The sequence below is a fragment of the Pseudopipra pipra genome, chromosome 3 (assembly GCF_036250125.1).
Source record: "Pseudopipra pipra isolate bDixPip1 chromosome 3, bDixPip1.hap1, whole genome shotgun sequence".
Classification (NCBI taxonomy): Eukaryota; Metazoa; Chordata; class Aves; order Passeriformes; family Pipridae; genus Pseudopipra; species Pseudopipra pipra.
This window is the reverse complement of record NC_087551.1, coordinates 92099831-92116994: the sequence shown is the minus strand read 5'-3', so window position 1 is coordinate 92116994 and position 17164 is coordinate 92099831. Positions and strand designations below refer to the sequence as shown.

The 17164-nt window shown below is 37.4% G+C and overlaps 1 protein-coding gene across 3 annotated transcripts in view; it reads left to right on the top strand.

Annotated features, from left to right (window-relative positions):
- The window catches only part of FAM83B (family with sequence similarity 83 member B), a 57159-nt gene extending 40099 nt beyond the window's left edge, over positions 1-17060 (top strand). For all 3 annotated transcript variants that reach the window (XM_064650324.1, XM_064650326.1, XM_064650325.1), the window contains exons 4-5: positions 5286-5410; positions 7489-17060. In XM_064650324.1, the coding sequence (XP_064506394.1) occupies positions 5286-5410; positions 7489-9838 (2475 nt within the window). In that variant the 3' untranslated portion in view covers positions 9839-17060. The remainder of the gene's footprint in view (positions 1-5285; positions 5411-7488) is intronic.
- Positions 17061-17164: the final 104 nt, after the last annotated feature.

Genomic DNA, 17164 nt, shown 5'->3' with positions numbered 1-17164 from the left:
TACTTCCAGATATGTATGTTTAAATGCATAGTAGAAGCTGCTCTTGAGACCTACTTGCAGCCTGTTTTTTCTCACCAGTGTTATCAAAATTATCAAAAATTTTCCAGTACTTCCACATCTGAGTCAAATTTGGTTACTGAATAGTCATGCGCAGCATGATGTTGTATCTGCGAGCAAGCTTCTGTGGCAAGGGCCAGACTCCAGTCAAGTCTTAAGTGGTTATTGAATCAGATTCAGACAGAAGCAAACTTGAAAACTACTTAGCATTTGTACAGCACATATATATTTTTATATATATGTATGGTTAATAGCTCCTTTTTAAACTGGCAGCTTTCACAAGTGGAGTCCCCTGGGGATCAATACGGGGTCCAGTGCTGTTTAATATCCTCATAAGTGATCTGGAAGATGGGATTTAGTATACAGTGACAAAGTTTACTAGTGATACCAAACTGAGTGGATACGTGGACACTTCAGAATGGAGATCCACCCTGCAGGAGGACCTGGATTAGCTTTAAGGGTGGGCTAACAAGAACCTTATGAAGTTCGACAAGGACAAGGGTGAGGTCTTGCACCTGGGAGAACATAATCCAGGAGTGCTGCACAGGCTGGGATAGACCCAGCTGGGGAGTGGCTCTGTGGAAAGGGACCTGGGGCTCCATGGACAACAAGCTTAATGTGAGCGAGCAGTGTGCTGCTCCAGCAAAGAAAGGGAGCAGGATGCAGGGCTGCATCAATGAGGGCATCACCAGCAGAGATAAAAAACTCACTATCCCACTCTACCCAACAACTGTCAGGCCACACTTGGAATACTGTGTTCAGTTTTGGTCCCCACTACTTAAAAAACATGTGGACAGGGTGAGAGGGTCTAGAGAAGGGCCACAGAGATTATCCAAAGTCTGGGAAGCTGCCAGATGAGGAAAGGCTGAGAGAATTTAGTTATTTCAGCCTTAAGAAGAGAAGGGGAGACCTTATCACCATTTTCCAGTATGGAAAGGCTAGCTACAAAGAGGATGGAGGCTCCTTTTTTACAAGGAGTCACATGAAAAAGACAAGGGGTATTGGGAACAAGTTACTCCTGGAGAGATTCTGGTTGAACACAAGAAAATTTTGTCACAATGAGAATAGTCAGCCATTGAAATAATCTCCTCAGGGTAGTGGTGGATTTCTCAGCTGGATTCAGCTGGACAGATGTTGGACCCTCTTGTCCAAACTGTGCTTTTGCCAAGAAAGGTTGGATCAGATGATCCTTGAGATATTCTGTGATTCTGTGACCTATTATATCTTAGAGGAGAGAGGCCCAGGATAATAAATAATGTTAGCAATGAGGAACAATATGAGAAATTTGACTATTTTTCCTTTAAAACGGTTAGCTAAATATTAGGTAGACATGCATTTTCTTTGTGCATATTCTTGACAACAAGTACAGGGTCAGTAATTGAACACTGACAAAAACGGTGTCTACAAATAAAAAGTGCTGAAATGAAATAAGTACTCACTGTACTTATTTGTCATATTGGAGAGTTTTTACTGATGAAAATAAATGTATAATGGGGGTTATGTGGCTCTCTCTGAGATTATAGTGTACAGTTGTACATAAAAGGAGATTAGAGTTTGTTTCCTATTCATTGCTTAGGTGTCTTTTAACTGGATAGACCTGATGGCTATCCTGAAACTGCAGCCACTGGATGTTTTAAATATTCCCGAGTGTCCTACAATGTCCTTTTGGATAAGAGAGAAGAACTTCTTGTTTGGCTTCAAAAACCTCCATTAATAAATAAATTACTGCTTTTACCACAATTATGCAGTGGTGAGTGACACACTAGAGTAAGCAGGAGACTCCTATAGCCTGAAGATGAAACCAGATAGGAAGGTGAAGCCCAGCATTTCATACCAAATGGGGCGTGTAATTCAGTATGTGTATATTTACTGCTTCTGATCCTAAGTGGAATGCATTGTAACAATATATCCTCAAAGACGGTCTGTATTTTGTGTGATTATTCAAAGTATGCATTCCTGGCACATAATTAGAGGGTTTGAAGCTGGTGAAGAATGCCAGATGAACTGTGGAGGAAAAGGAAGTGTTATGTGAGGAAGGTGAGCATGATCTCTGCCACGTGTCATGTTCTCATCTGGTACCTACCAAGGGAGGAACAGAGTGCAGGATAGAGGCATCAGGATAGAAAAGCTGCAGGAGGAAAAATACTGAAGAGGAGGAAAGCAAAAAGGAGAACAGAGAAAGCGTTGACTACAATTTAAAGAAAAAAAACAACAACAAGAATTTAATGTAAATTTTACTCCTTTTTTAGATATGCCTACTTGAAATTATATTTCAATTTATGAATACCTAAGGCAAAACTTTATTTTTTTTTATATAGTATGGTAATTTGCAAGCCATTAGCCTTGGTTGTGCCTCCAACATTCCAGATTCCCAAGTGATATCCTGTCCAATACCTATCAGACCTTGTCTCAGTAAGATTTGATGTGTTCAACTGACATGTCTTTAGGCCGATGTTACTTGTTATGGTTATTTGAAAACATATAAGTTGACTCTCAAGTTACCTTTTCAAACTGTAATGTCATAAATATGATTCAGTATAATTAAATATAAATCTGACATACACATACAATTATGTGGTTTATAGAATTGGATAAACCAAAGTAAATGCAAATTTCATTGCTAACTAATGAAATTATTTTATAGTAAATAAGGCTTTACTATTATGGTTATCTTTAGAATGGGTAAATTCCAGTATTTTCTTATCTTCTTTTTCAGGAATTACTTTTTCCACAGTATTTATCTTTAGAATAAAAGTTTTTTACTTAATTAGTTAAAGATTGAGTAGCTGCTGGAGAAAAAACTTATTTTCTTCAATGGGCTTGTCTTGTTCAAAGTTAACAAAAACACTTTGGTAAAGCGGGAAAACTGACTTTCGTTGGTAGGAAAACTTCTAATTGGAATGCAGAAAACTTGAAAGACACAATGCTAGATTGTCAAAGACACAATGCTAGATTGTCAAAAGTGATTAGCAGGTAGAGATGCAACCACCTGTATTTTCACTTCTAAAATTTTTACCTTTTAAAATTTTACAACACTTCTACATCCTATTTCTTTTATTTATCTAATTAAGAGATAAGCTTTGTTTTTAGCACATTTGCAAGACATTTAGTTCACAAACAAAAGTAATTCTTAAATGCTGTCTTTGTACATTTTAACTGAGTTGCATTTGTGTTCAAACACAGCTTGACAAAAATGCTAAGTGAAAGCTCACGAAATGGTGAATAAAATTTAAAGAACTTGAATAGCTTGAGTTAAACCATAAGATAGCAACACTGAAATATATACTGATTTAGAAAGTGTTATCTGGAAATGTGCTTTCATTTCATGGATGTTGTCTCCTTATTTTTTGAATTTTCTGTTTGGAAAGATAAAATTCATTGGATTGTAGTAGACATTATTCTTAAAACTCCTATAACCTTTATCTACTAGAACTTCATATGTTTTAGGTAAATGTACAAGTGCTCCCATAGACAATGAAGTCTTATGTAACTGTATTGCAAACTCAGTCATACTTTGTAGACTGGAATCTTAAATGCTCTTGTAAGTCTAAACATCTCTACAGCTTCCTGAGGATGGGAAGTGGAGAAGGAGATGCTGATCTCTTCCTCCTGGTATCCAGTGACAAGAAATGTGGGAATGGTTCAAAGCTGCACCACAGGAAGTTTAGGAAGTTGGACATCAGGAAGCATTTCTTTAAGGAGAGAGTTGTCTAACACTGGAACACGCTTCTTGGTCAATGCCCCAAGCCTGTCAGTGTTTAAGAGACATTTGGACAATGCCCTTAATAATTTGCTTTAACCTTTGGTCAGCCCTGAATTCATCAGGCAGTTGGACTAGATGATCGTTGCAGGCCCTTTCCATCTGAAATAGTCCTATCCTATTTATTTCATCCTCCTGATTTTTCTGAATTTACTGTGTACATGATGTTTTCCGTTTGCTTCATTAACAGCCCTAATTCACCTATACGTGACCTTTACAGAGCATATCTTGTGTGATTTGCAACCTATCCTTGTAGCAGTCCTGTGAAGCAAGACATTCCTCTGTATTCACAAGTCTTAAGCTGCACCATTTCCATATATACAGACCTATGTAATAATCATATAGATTCTGTTTTCTTACTGCCAATGCTAAACTATGGATTTCACTCCCACTGGAGTACTTGTAAATTACCACAAAGTAGTGTTGCTAGAAAAAAATATGACAAGGCTAGAAACTAAAGTAAATATTGTTATCATTCACAGCTATATTCCAAGATGTTTTCATGTCTTGTGAAGCATTTTGTGTCTCACAGCCACGTGAGGTAGATGCTGTAGGTTGGTTTGCATTGAATATAAATTTTAATGTTTCTATAAGCACCTCTGTGTACTAATTTCTTTTTTTTCTACATCTCCATGAGAATTTTTTGAAAATTATTATTAGTACAGTTCATAAGGTGTAGTAACACTTCTTTAATTTTTTTTTATTTCTATGGGCTTAAAGAAACAAGTGACAGGAGAGAGAGAGAAAAAAAGAATACACTGACTTAGCTGAATCAGTTTCATCAATAGCCTGAGATAAAAATTAACCTCATTTTTGAGATAAAGTGGAAAATTTCCCAAGTACCATTTACTGAGTTCACATGAGTAAAACATAAAGCTTAATAGAATTAAAAATTAACTGCTGCATAGAGTTCATGCTACCTATGCATGTTGTGTTAGCATCTCTGAATTTAGATAGGGAACCTTACTGTGGTGAAACTTTGAGGGATTCTGGCACCACATGACACCCTTCTCAGAGTGGGGTATATGTGTTCGTAGATACAGCAGCCTTGTTCAATTAAACTAAAAGTAATCCTGGCTCTTTAGGTGTTGTCTATGATTAGCTGAGACACTTGGAAATCTTATAAATATGTACAGCAAATGATGGAAAGAATTTTTTTTACAGCTCAAAACCTCTTCCCCTCGTTGAAGACTTCTTGTACCAGAACCTCATTTCTGGAAGTGGTGGATATGGAAAAGTGGAATTTCCTTTTCTGTGGCGTATGGAATCTCATCAGTCTTGAAGACAAAGCAGTGACTTGCCATTTTGAGTCCCTAGGCAGGAAGTTGGATCAGTGTTTACTTCCCTGCAGAGTTTATTAATGTGTAATAATGTAGCTTTTCTCCTACTGTTCCTCTGAATTTCAACCCCCTACGTGCTAATATGGACTATAGTAGACCAAGTAAAGTATTTTGATTGTCTTTTTCAGAACATGAGGGTGCGGACAGTGAAAGGACAAGATTATTATTCTAAAACAGGAGCAAAATTCCATGGAAAAATGGAACAAAAATTTATTCTTGTTGACTGTAAGAAAGTTGTATATGGTTCCTACAGGTAAGATCAGTCACTGAAGTGTCCATAGCAAACCTGTCATCTCAGCACTACTGCTATAGCAAATTTGGTCTTTTTCCTATTTGTAAAAATTCTTGCAGGGAAGCACATGCGTTCATTTGATTATCTTTTCTGTAATTTAACAGGTTACCAAAGATACTTCTTGCTAACTAGCCTAACAGGTCCTCTCTTCATTTTTCACAAATAAGAAATAAGGCACGTAGGTTTTGCCAAACCTGAAAACTTGCTAAAAAGGGAGGAAAATCCTGATTTGTCTTATATTGCCCGAATTATTCTTATTTAACATTTGCTTCAGAAAAGGCTGCCAGAATTATTTTATAAGCTAGCTTGGATAGTTCCTTCTCATAATAATCTTCTAAAGATAACATTACAGACTGACTGTGTGGCACTTAATGGTGGTCAAATTCAGAATTGCCCAAGTCTCTCTTTATGTTTGACTTTATTCTGCGTTCCATTTTATTTCCAGTGTATGTGTGCAAAGCGTAGGCTAGAAGAATTTACAGCTTTGCAGAGATGGAAATAAACTATGTTGTAACTCACACATTATTAAATATTTTCCTTCTTTTCATGCTACACTTTTCTCCTTTGGCCTACTGAATTAGTTTCTGCCAGCATAGTGTCTGGGTACCAGATCTACAGCCACTGCCTTTCATAGATTTCCACCACTGTAAGCTTTTGAAAATATGACTTTTTGAAGCTGGCTCCCTGCCAAGTCTTCAAACCTTACCAGAGATTCAGCCCCAAATTCAGGCTGACATGTATAAATGATTGTGGGGTAGATGACAAGTTCATAAATTAATCAGTGTAAGACAGTGCAGGGAGAGTCTTGACATCTACACACAGTGTTAAGGTCTGTGAGAATGCAATAGTTTTTCTCATTTCATTTTGAAAAACAACGCTGCTTTGAGGCCTTGTACCACAGGCAGTGGAATCATCAATTTCTGTAGAAATTAAGCTTGTTTTGTAAAATAATATAGTTATTTATAACAGGAAATATGAGTCTTTCTGAACTGTCACTTTGAAGTCAATTTAAAGTTTGGGGGTTTGTCTCAAAGATTATGTATTATTCTTAATTGTGAAAATCAATAGAAAAAAATTTATGCAACATGATTTCATTTAATCTCAACACACTATTACTTCCTGAAAAATACAAAAATAGCAAGAAAAAATTACAGCAGCAGGCTATTTTTGTCAATACAACAAACCTTTTTTCTAATATCCAGATAAAAAGTGCAAATAAAATAAGTCCGTTGATTTAATTTTTTTTCTAGCTTTTTTCATGAAATTAGGATTTCAAAACAGGTTTTTTCGTTGTTGTAATCTACAAATTGCATGCTTTACACACCATGATATTAGTTTTGTTGCTACATCCTTAATGTACATATTAATTTATTTTATTTCATTTTGTAGCTGTAAAATACTTACAGATACTTAGCTTTGAGCATGTGTTCCATCTTTTACAATAGAGGAAAATTTGCTTCATCAAAGCATTATTATTGCAATAAAAGAAATGTTCATATCCTTCAATGTGCATAGTAGAAAATGTAAACTTTTTAATGATTCTGAGCTCCATCTTCTTGAAAATACGTTTAGAATTAAGTACATTAAAAACTGCTGAAGCAGTCCTGTATATTTTTTCAGATGTATTTTTTTTCACAACATAACCACACAGTAACATTCTCTGACTAAATATAATGGGTATAGTTAATCCTGCCTTAGTCTTTGTAGAGATGATTTTTTCCATTAGCTATTTGTACTTCCCTGTTCTACATTTGTGAATACTTTCTTAGAATACTTTTTATAAGGGCAGTTATAAGGGTAGTTATAGACTCATTCCTGCTCCCACTGAAAGCAGTGGAAAGTTTCCAGCTGAGTTTTATTGGTATTAGATTAGACCTTCTGAGTCTAAATTACATTAATCATTACCAACATTTGTTTATGTATTTAGAAAGTATTTTTACAAACCCCAGGTTTGTGCAAAAGCTTCCATAGCAAGAAGCACTAGTGTAATACTTAAACTCAAAAGAACTGCATCTAATGGTCGTTTGTTCTTCTTTCAGCTTTATGTGGTCATTTGAAAAAACCAACCTCAGTATGGTTCAAGTTATCACAGGACAGCTTGTGGAATCTTTTGATGAAGAGTTCAGGACACTGTATGCCCGTTCTTCTGTTCCTAGCTCATTTGCTCCAGAACTAGTGCGGGTAAACAGTCGCAGGACGCTCTGGGATAATGATACATACCAACACTCAGTGTCTTCTTTGGCTTCAGTTTCTAGCCAAAGAAACCTTTTTGGTAGGCAAGACAAGGTTCACAAGATAGATCCTGTTTGTTGGAAAACTCGTGGAAGATATGCAGTAAATGAAATAGATAAATATGGCTTGAGAAATCAAGCCTATAATAAGCAACCCTTTCATCCAGGTTTTAATGTGCAAAATCCAATCCAGCAATATCAACCTAGTGAAAAAAATGAGCACTGGAAGAGACATAGTTATGCTGGGGAAAAGCCAGAAAGGACACCTTACCTGTTGCTCAACAGAGCTATAAACAGAGCCAACAATCCATCAAATACTTGGAAAATGCCATCTGATAGCCTTAGTATTGTTTCCTCATTACGAGGAGGATATGCAAATAACTACAATATTCCCCAGCAAAGTTTTGCTGATCAGTTTTCACGACCGAAAGTAAATCTTGCAGAAAGAAATTCAATTGTGCGGAGGTCTTTTAATGGGACAGATAATCATATCCGCCATCTGCAGCAAAGGATGCCAACTCTCGAACACACAACAAAGTCATTCCTACGTAACTGGCGAATAAAGTCATATTTGAATGATCAAACAGATTATCCGGTAGAGTCTAATGGGTCAGCTGTGGGTGACAGATATGATAGCTATGACACAGCTGAAAATATGAAAGCTCACGCGCTGTATTCTCATTCTCGCTTGCGATCGTCATTGGTGTTTCAGCCAACTTTACCTGAACAGCAGGAAGTAAGCAGCTGTGCAAGTTCTTCAAATTCAACTATAATTGGGTCAGAGGGAAGTGCAACACCTAAAGGGACATCTAATCATGCTCCAAGTGTGGAAAATGGAACAGATAATATTTCAGAAGGCCTTAGCACAAACTTCCCTCTTAAATCAGATGCACCAAAAAACCACAGAATTCATATTGCAGACAGCACAAAACCTCCCATAAATTCAAATGCAACTGTTGACACATCACTTTATTTGTACACAACACTGTGTACAGACAAACATTCAGAAAATCTGAAGAACCTTCAGAATGAAAATGTACTCAAAAGGAGAAGTTTTCCCATGTTTAATTCAAAGTCCATATTGGACCCTGGTGCCAACAAGCATGCATCCAATTATGTTTACAGCACATTGACTAGGCATAGACTTAAGCAGCCAGTTGGTCCAAAACTTCCAGAAGACATGCTGAAGAGTGCTAAAAGTTTGCACAGTGTGGCCAATCACTTGCCACAGGAGGAAAAGAACCTGAAAGGAGAGCTAAAGAGCCCAACTGCTAGTAAGGCAATCTCTATGGCGGTTCTCACTGAAGTGAGCAAGGAGGAGTCTAGTAAGGATTGCACATCAAAGAAAGAAAGTAAGAGTTCCCCAAGTTTTCTAAAGAAAGGATCCCAGAAATTGCGGTCATTTCTTAATCTCACACCAGACAAGAAGGAAAACTTGTCAAAAAACAAAGGTCCTGCCTTTTACAGGATGTGTAGTAGTTCTGACACATTGGTTTCTGAAGATGAGAATCAAAAACCAAAGATTTCTGAAAATAAGACAGATTCTTCCCCAAGGAGAAAAAGAAACACATCAGCAAATTCTCAAGGGAGCTTGAACAGAAGTAAAGAAGATGTCACTGGTAGCCCAACAAAGTCTCCAAAGTCACCAAAATCTCCAAAACCTCCATCTGATGAAAGCAATAAAATGTGTCCTCTCTTGTGCCCCCTGGAAAGTAAGTTCATCGAAACTGCAGGAGATGCATCTACCCCAAGATTTAACACAGAACAGATTCAGTATCAAGATATGAAGGAAATCTCCACAAATACCGCTTCTGAAAGTGCTCCTGTTTCTGCACTTCAAAGAGCAAGTTCGGTGACACCGCAGCTGGCAAATTCAAAACCCCAACAGGAGCTGAGATCTCGTTTGAGTGAAAGGCGTGTTTATAGTCGCTTTGAGCCATTTTGTAAGATGGAAAATGCTAGCCAACCTGCAGGAAATGCAACCAACAGCAGTTCACATCTATCAGATATCAAAAGCAAGACCTTAGGGAATAATTATGGCAGGAGTAATCACATGGCCAGCTACAACTCAACTGCTTACCATCCATTGCAGCCTAATGAAAATAAGCTGAGAGGATTTATGCAAAAGTTTGGGAATTTCCTACACAAGAGCAAGTAAAACTTTTGTTGATTATGTTGAAATACGGCAAGACTAGCAAAGCTGGACATAATCTTAACTGGACAAAGACTAGTGGCCAACTTTTGTACAGCTTGCTTGGGTTTCTTCTTGGGTTTAGGACATTGGAATGAATGTACATATTTTTAAAAATAATTATCCTAGAATTGTATACTTTAATCTTTACAGAAATTCTGTGTCCAGAAGTTGCCTCAAGGAAGTTGTTTATACTGTTTTTAATGTAAGATTAATTTTATATGTTTTCATATGAAGAAAATACATTCCAGCATATTGTAAGATTAAGCATGGGGCAAAAAAGATTCAGTATGTTTTTAAACTTCAGGTAATACTGTTTCCAAAGATTTGCTCTATAAAATAGGATAGCACTAGGAATAGCGAATTGTATTTTTTCAGCATTTATGTACACTTTCAAATGATAAACACAATGTTAATGCATTGTATGTTACTTATCTTTAAACTAATTTTTGAAAACCTCTTTTAGTTTTCATCTTGTTAATAATTTACCCCATAGCATCTACTGAACTGTTTGAGCAGCAGATGGATCTATCTTACTTTATTGAATTTTCCTTGTAATATGATATTTTTCTGAAGTATTTGGCATACAGATCTGAAAGTGACCTTAATCTGAGCTTTCACAGACTTGTTTACGTGGTTAAACTAGTGTGAATGTAGAATGAACGTTAAAAAAACCTATTTATAAAAAAGGTACCTTGAACATAACTTGCAACTGGTTTAAATTTCAATGGGTTAATTGCATTTGTATAACATGCCAGTATTCTGTAGAGTATTCTAAAAAAAAAGCTTTTTTGTTATGTTTTTCTATTTGGTGTTAAAAAAAAATTGTCTATGGACTTCCATTTCTCAGGTAAGTTTTTGAGTTTCACATGCAACCACCTGTTTTAAATGTTGCCAGATATATTTGCAACTATGGCTTTAATACCTTATTTTTTAAATAAGAGGAGAATTTTTAGATTAGGTGTACAAGGGAGATTACAAGCTCAATCCTGCAATGCAGCCTTATGTCAGGATGAGTATTACGGGCCATGAGCAATTAGGCAGCTTAAACTGAGATTCATAAAAGTAACCACAGCAAATGATAAGGCACCTTTGCTAAGCCAAAGAAGGTATCAGTGAAGGGTATAGTAGCAAATGTTTAACTTCAGTGAAGGTATTTAGACTCCTAACTGCAGTCTGAGGAACACATTTTGTTTATCCGAGCCTCTGTATCATAACAAATTTCCCAATAATAGCTGACTGCATGGTAGTGCTTACAAAAAACACAGGCATGGGGTTATGTTTGGGCAGCAGCATGGAATCCACTTCTTTTCTGCAGTGTGCATCCAGGGCTTACGCCCTCGTGGATGTGGAGTTTGTGTCTTAGAAGGACTCCATAACCATTTACCTGACAAATATTCTGTGACAGTTTTGTTCCAAATTCAGATTTTTGGGAAATTTCACTACTGAAGGCTCAGAATTCTTATACAGGGTCTTTGTGTTCCAGGAGCATGTTTTAGGAGACAGTTTCACTCTTAGATCTGAAAGGTCCCACAGTGTCCTATGGAAGAGGTCTTAGCTTCGTTCTTTAGAAAGAAATACCAAAAGGGCATTTCATGCATCAGCTGGGTGAAGTTCATTTGTCTTATTTGCCTGTGGCCCTAGGAAAAGATTCTGTATGTAAATCTACTTCTCACTGAGAAACTGCTCTGGTTCTTATGAAGTCACTGTAGTTATTGATTTCAGTAAAGCAGTGTCAGCTTTTTATTCAAACTGTTTCTCGGACAACTTTATTAGGCTGATGCATCGTAGCAGTAACTGTTTCACTGTGGGGATAGTATTTATTTTTGAGATCCTGTGTCTCGATCTTCTGCTGGAAGTTTAGGTCTCCCCTTTACCTGTGATCACAGAAGATTTTGTGAATTTCTTGATGAACACTGGCGACTTTGTTCGCTCCTTGATGAAACACTGTAGTTAATATTTTTCCCAAATGAACATTTGTACTTATATATGCTATCCCAAGCAAGGTAACATTTTCAGCCCCTAGACAAGGAGTGTCTTAGTACTCCAGGCATGTTCCCAACATAGGTACAACATACTTCCACACCTATGCAGCCAACAGCAATGCCCTACTGTACTTTTTAAAACTCTTAATATTTTCTAACTGGGCAGACAGTTACCCAGGATAGTACCTGAAGTGACAGTGCAGGTGGTGCTAAAAATGGTGGGGGTAGGTTTTAGGAGGATCTTTAGTTTTCCCTCATACTCTTAAAATCTCTGACATGTGCCTGTAGGCAGAACTATATTTGAGGAGGAAATGAGGGAGGGAGAACAAGGGTCTTGGGGCAAGTTTTGAAGTGACAGTGCCTTCCATTTTGTAATAAACTTTGGGAAATCTATACTGATGCAATTTGGAAATATTTTACTGTATTTTTCAAAATAGATTGCTAATTAGAGAATGCTGAGATGGCAGATATTTTAATTTACCAAGTCATCTGTGTTTATTTATATTGCTATTTTGTACCTGCACAGAAGATTTAAGAGCCTTCAGTGAAGAGCCTGCTCATAGACTTGATAATGTAAAAAAAAAATCTCAGTGGAACTAGCTTTTTTTTTTCATTTTCAGATCTCTTTTCAAAGATCCCACATAGGAATGTTGCTACATTAATGCTTGATCCAAGGTTAATTGAAATTAATTCCACAGACCTCAAAGGAAGTAGGATCAGACACTTAATTGCTGACATCACTATTTTTAGAAATGTTACAAGACCCAGTGGTGCTTAGGGAGCACAAGGCTTTGTCTGACACAATGGGAGGAGAGGTCTAATGCCCTGCCAGCCATTACAGCTTTGAAGACTGGGAAGGACACTGGGGAGGTCCACAGGTGCTACAAGGACCAAGTGTTCATTTGTTCCTTCCAGAATGTGTGTTAAAGGTGGGAAAGTGCTCACCCAGTACTGTCTGATATGCCTCCTGTCTCTGTGGAAACCCAGTTGTCCACAAAATAAAAGCAAAAATAAGGGAAGAAAAGGATACTTGCATCAGCAAAGAAGAAGGATGTGCGGATTTCTAGAGGGAAAAGTAGGGTTTATATTTTTGAATGTCTTTTTCCCAAAGCTTGTCTTGATGTTTCTGCTTTTCGAAGGAGATGCATTTTATTCAGTGTGCCCTAAATGTGCTTTGCACATTGCAAGTTTTACACCCTGCACACAGCCAATGCACTCCCAGCTTTGTAAGGCTGTGAAGTAATGGCTGTTGTGGTGCGTGATGGTCATTTGGCCATATGGCTTGGGAGTTGTGAAACCCATAAAAAATGTTGCATCATTTCCACATTAAATAAAACTCCATTAGCGCCGAAATAGATCTCTCAGGGTGGCTGTGCAAAAGCTGATCAGAGTTATACAATGCTGAGAGTGGCCCTCAGGAGCACCATCGGTAGTAGAGGGCAGTGCAGTTAGGAGATCCAGGCTCTTCATACAGTGCCCCTTCAATTTGCATCATAAATAAACCACCCCTACATGCAGTCATAATACCCAGTGGATAAATTGCTTTGTTTCTTCAGCCTCATAATAAACAGCTTTTCCTGCCTCTCAGATTGCAAAATTGTTGATTGTTCTCTTATTAATTACCTTGCACTGCACTCTTTATTCATGCTAACAAACATGAATTAGATGTGAAGAAATTATAAATTAAGAAAAAGTAAGTTTCCAGCTGTCTAATAAATGAGGGTAGTAGTATTTGTTACAAACCTTGAGAGAAACAAAAAGCTTGTCAGGCAATAGGTGTTCATGCATAGCTGAAAAATTATTATTCAGAGAAAACAACAGTTTGATCGTTTTTCAGCTTTCTGAAGAGTATTTGAAAATGTGATTTATAAGACATAAGAAAAATAATACTAAAGTCTGTTGCAAGACAATGTAAAAATAAAATTTAAATTGGCTCTACTAAGCTGTATGATAAATACATTTTTTTTCATTTGTGGGTAAGCTGTAAAACCAACAAGTAACTTTGCAACTGTGTGAGAGATCAGTAAGGTTACTGTGGTACTTACTGTAATTCATCCTTCATATCAATCTTGTACAGCACAGTGCGGTATTGGGGTTTTTTTTAGTTTGTTTTCATTTAAGTCAGAAGAGTTAGAGCAACATAAAGGTGCAGTAGTTCACGGGTAATTGAAGCATGTTCCTCCAATTTTGTCTTCACTTGCCTAAGTAGATATTCCATTAGCACCCCAGTGACAAGAGAGGAGATTGGAATGCTCAGAAGACAGTCTTGCCATTTCACTCCTTATCTCAGAGAGGTGCTTACTGATGTCTGGGTACTTTTCTTTAGGGTCTGAAATTTTTCATAATTTTCAACTCTAAGAGTTACAGTTAGGTCTACATTTTTCACATTTTGACATGATGCCAAAGATGTTGCATGTTCTGAGAATGCTTTTCTGTATTGAGAAACAGGATGGAAGAAAACATTTTTTTTTGGAGAGCTCAGAACAGAGCTACTTTGCTCTTAAGCAAAGCTAGTAGTTCTGAGTTTAGTTTTAGTGATGCTGACTTGTGCTCCAGACCTTTCACCAGTTCTGTTGCCCTTCTCTGGACACACTCCAGCATCTCAATGTCTTTCTTGTAGTCAGAAGCCTAAAACTGAACACACTGTTTGAAGTGTGGCCTCACCAGTGCCAAGTTCAGGTGGATGATCACTGCCCTGGTTCTGCAGGCCACAATATTGCTGATCCAGCCTGTCCAGATCCTTCTGCAGAGCCTTCCAACCCTCCAGCAGATTAGCACTCCCAGCCAACTTGGTGTCATCTGCAAACTGACTGAGGGTGCACTTGATCCCCTCATCCACATCATCAGTAAAGATATTAAACAGGACTGGCCCCAACACTGAAACTTGGGGAACCCAATTGTGACTGACAACCAGTGGGAATTCCGTTTGCCATCCAGACATTTTTTTACCCAGCAAACAGTGCACCCATCCAAGCCATGAGCAGCCAGTTTCTTCAGAAGAACGCTATGGGAAATGGTGTCAAAGGCTTTCTAAACTCCAGGCAGACAACATGCATAGCCCTTCTCTCATCCACTAAGCACGCCACCTTGTCAGAAGGAAACCAGGTTCAAGCAGGACCTGCCTTTCCTAAAGCCATGCTGACTGGACCTCATCCCAAGTGTCCTGTGCATGCTGTGTGATGGCACTCAAGACGATCTGTTCTATAACCTTTCCTACCACCTAGGTCAGATTGACAGGTCTGTAGTTTCATGGATCCTCCTCCTGCTCTTTCTTGCAGATGGAAATCATATTTACCAACTTCCAGTCACCTGCGACCTCCCCAGTTGGCTGGTAAATGATTGAAAGGGACTTGGTGAGCACTCCTACCAGCTCCCTCAGTACAGTTGGGTAGATCGCATCCAGCCCCATGGACTTGTGTGTTTCCAAGGGGTGGAGCAGGTAGTTCACCATTTCCCCTTGGATTATGAAGGCTTCATTCTGCTTCCTGTCTTTCAGATCAGGGGGTTGGGTACCTGGAGAGCAATTGGTCTTACTAGTAAAGACTGAGGCAAAGAAGGCATTAAGTACCTCATCCTTTTCCTCATCCTCTGTAACTGTTTCCACCCACATCAAAGAAAGGATAGAGATTCTCCTCAGAATGCTGGTGTATTATAGAAAGTTTTTTTATTGTCTTTTATGGCAGTGGCAAGATCAATTTTCAGATGGGCTTTGGCCTTTCTAATTTTCTCTCTGCATAGCCTCACATCCTTGTACTCCTCCTGAGTAGCCTGCACCTTCTTTAAAAAGACATAAAATTTTTTTATATATATATATTTTTGCAGACTTTTATAAAATATCTTTGTGTATTTCTGGATGAGGATCTGGTTTACTAAAAATGACTTGACGTCCCTTCAGAAGAAGCTTCTGTGAAGGCTATGCATCTTTCTAGCACCATATATATTAACATTATCTAAAAATTAGATGGGTAAGTCCAAAAGATAGTTGAAGGGAAAAATAATAATTTCTGATGAAAGGGCCACAATACATGCTTATTTTGGTAGTGTTGCTTCCATATGTAAATGCAGCTGGGAAAAAATTGCTTCTTTTCTCTCCAGAATACATAACATTTATGACAATTAAAGTAGAAATATTTGTAAGACTAAGCACCAGTGGCAATATTTTATTGTGTTTGAGAAATGACTGCAGCTAATTAATTAGTATTCAAACACAGGACTCTTACATGTCTGTTGTACATTGTCTTTCTTGCCTCATTTAGCAATCAACATTGTCAAAATTCAGACTGATTGTCTACAGCTTCGTAAGCTCTTGAATATTGCTCTAAAAAACTGTTCCAACGAGGCATTAAAAACATGCTTAGCTTTATAAACTAGGCAGTCCCAGGATAAAGCATACCAGACGTGTGTTTTGTTAGGTTTTGGTATAAAATAATGACAGTGTAGTCCTAGCTGGTGTATTTTGGGTAACTAGTGACTTATATAGTTTTGAGTCATGTTTGATTTTGACCCATTGCAACACCACATTTGGACATCATATCTGATGACGTTTCTTTCAAATATCACATGCTGGTGTTAAAATATCATTATTCTGATTTCAGAGTTTAGATCAATCTTCTTTAGAGCAGAGTTTGTGGATCCCTGATGATCTGTAAGATTTCAAAAGGGAAATGAATGTGGTTCAAATTACTAATAAAACAACCAGACAAAACTAAAAAGCATTTGAAAATATTTCCACATACAGCAAAGGAAACAAGTAAAATTGGAGGACGAAGTCAGAAGTGAATATTCATAATGTACATTTTACCAGTTGAAAGTGAAAACTGGTGCACCAAGACTGCAGGAAAAATAATAATCAGGTGCTCTTTGAATAAAAGAATCTGAGATGATCAAGATGATGCAAAAGAAGCATGAGAGATGCTACAAACACAAAAGACCCAGAATGGATATTCCTGGGTAACTTTGGAGGATAGGGAACATGGGAAAGGAATTCCATCAAGTTGTTTTCAGTACTGACAAACGTAAAAGACTGTGCTGGTTTCATTTAAAACTACTTGATATGTAAATCCTTTTTTTCCTAAAATGGAATTCCTGGATTACATAGCAGCTATGTTACGGATATACTGTGTATGTACAGATACAACCCAAAAATTGTCTTAAATAATTTATTACATTTATTTTTTACCAAATAAAGTGTTTCTTTTAAAGCTCAGCTTACTTCTGTGTTTGTTTTTTTTCACTGGCTCATACTGTTATTACATTTCTCATTTCAAAATTTAGAATATCTTTTAAAAAATGCTGACATCAGAAATGT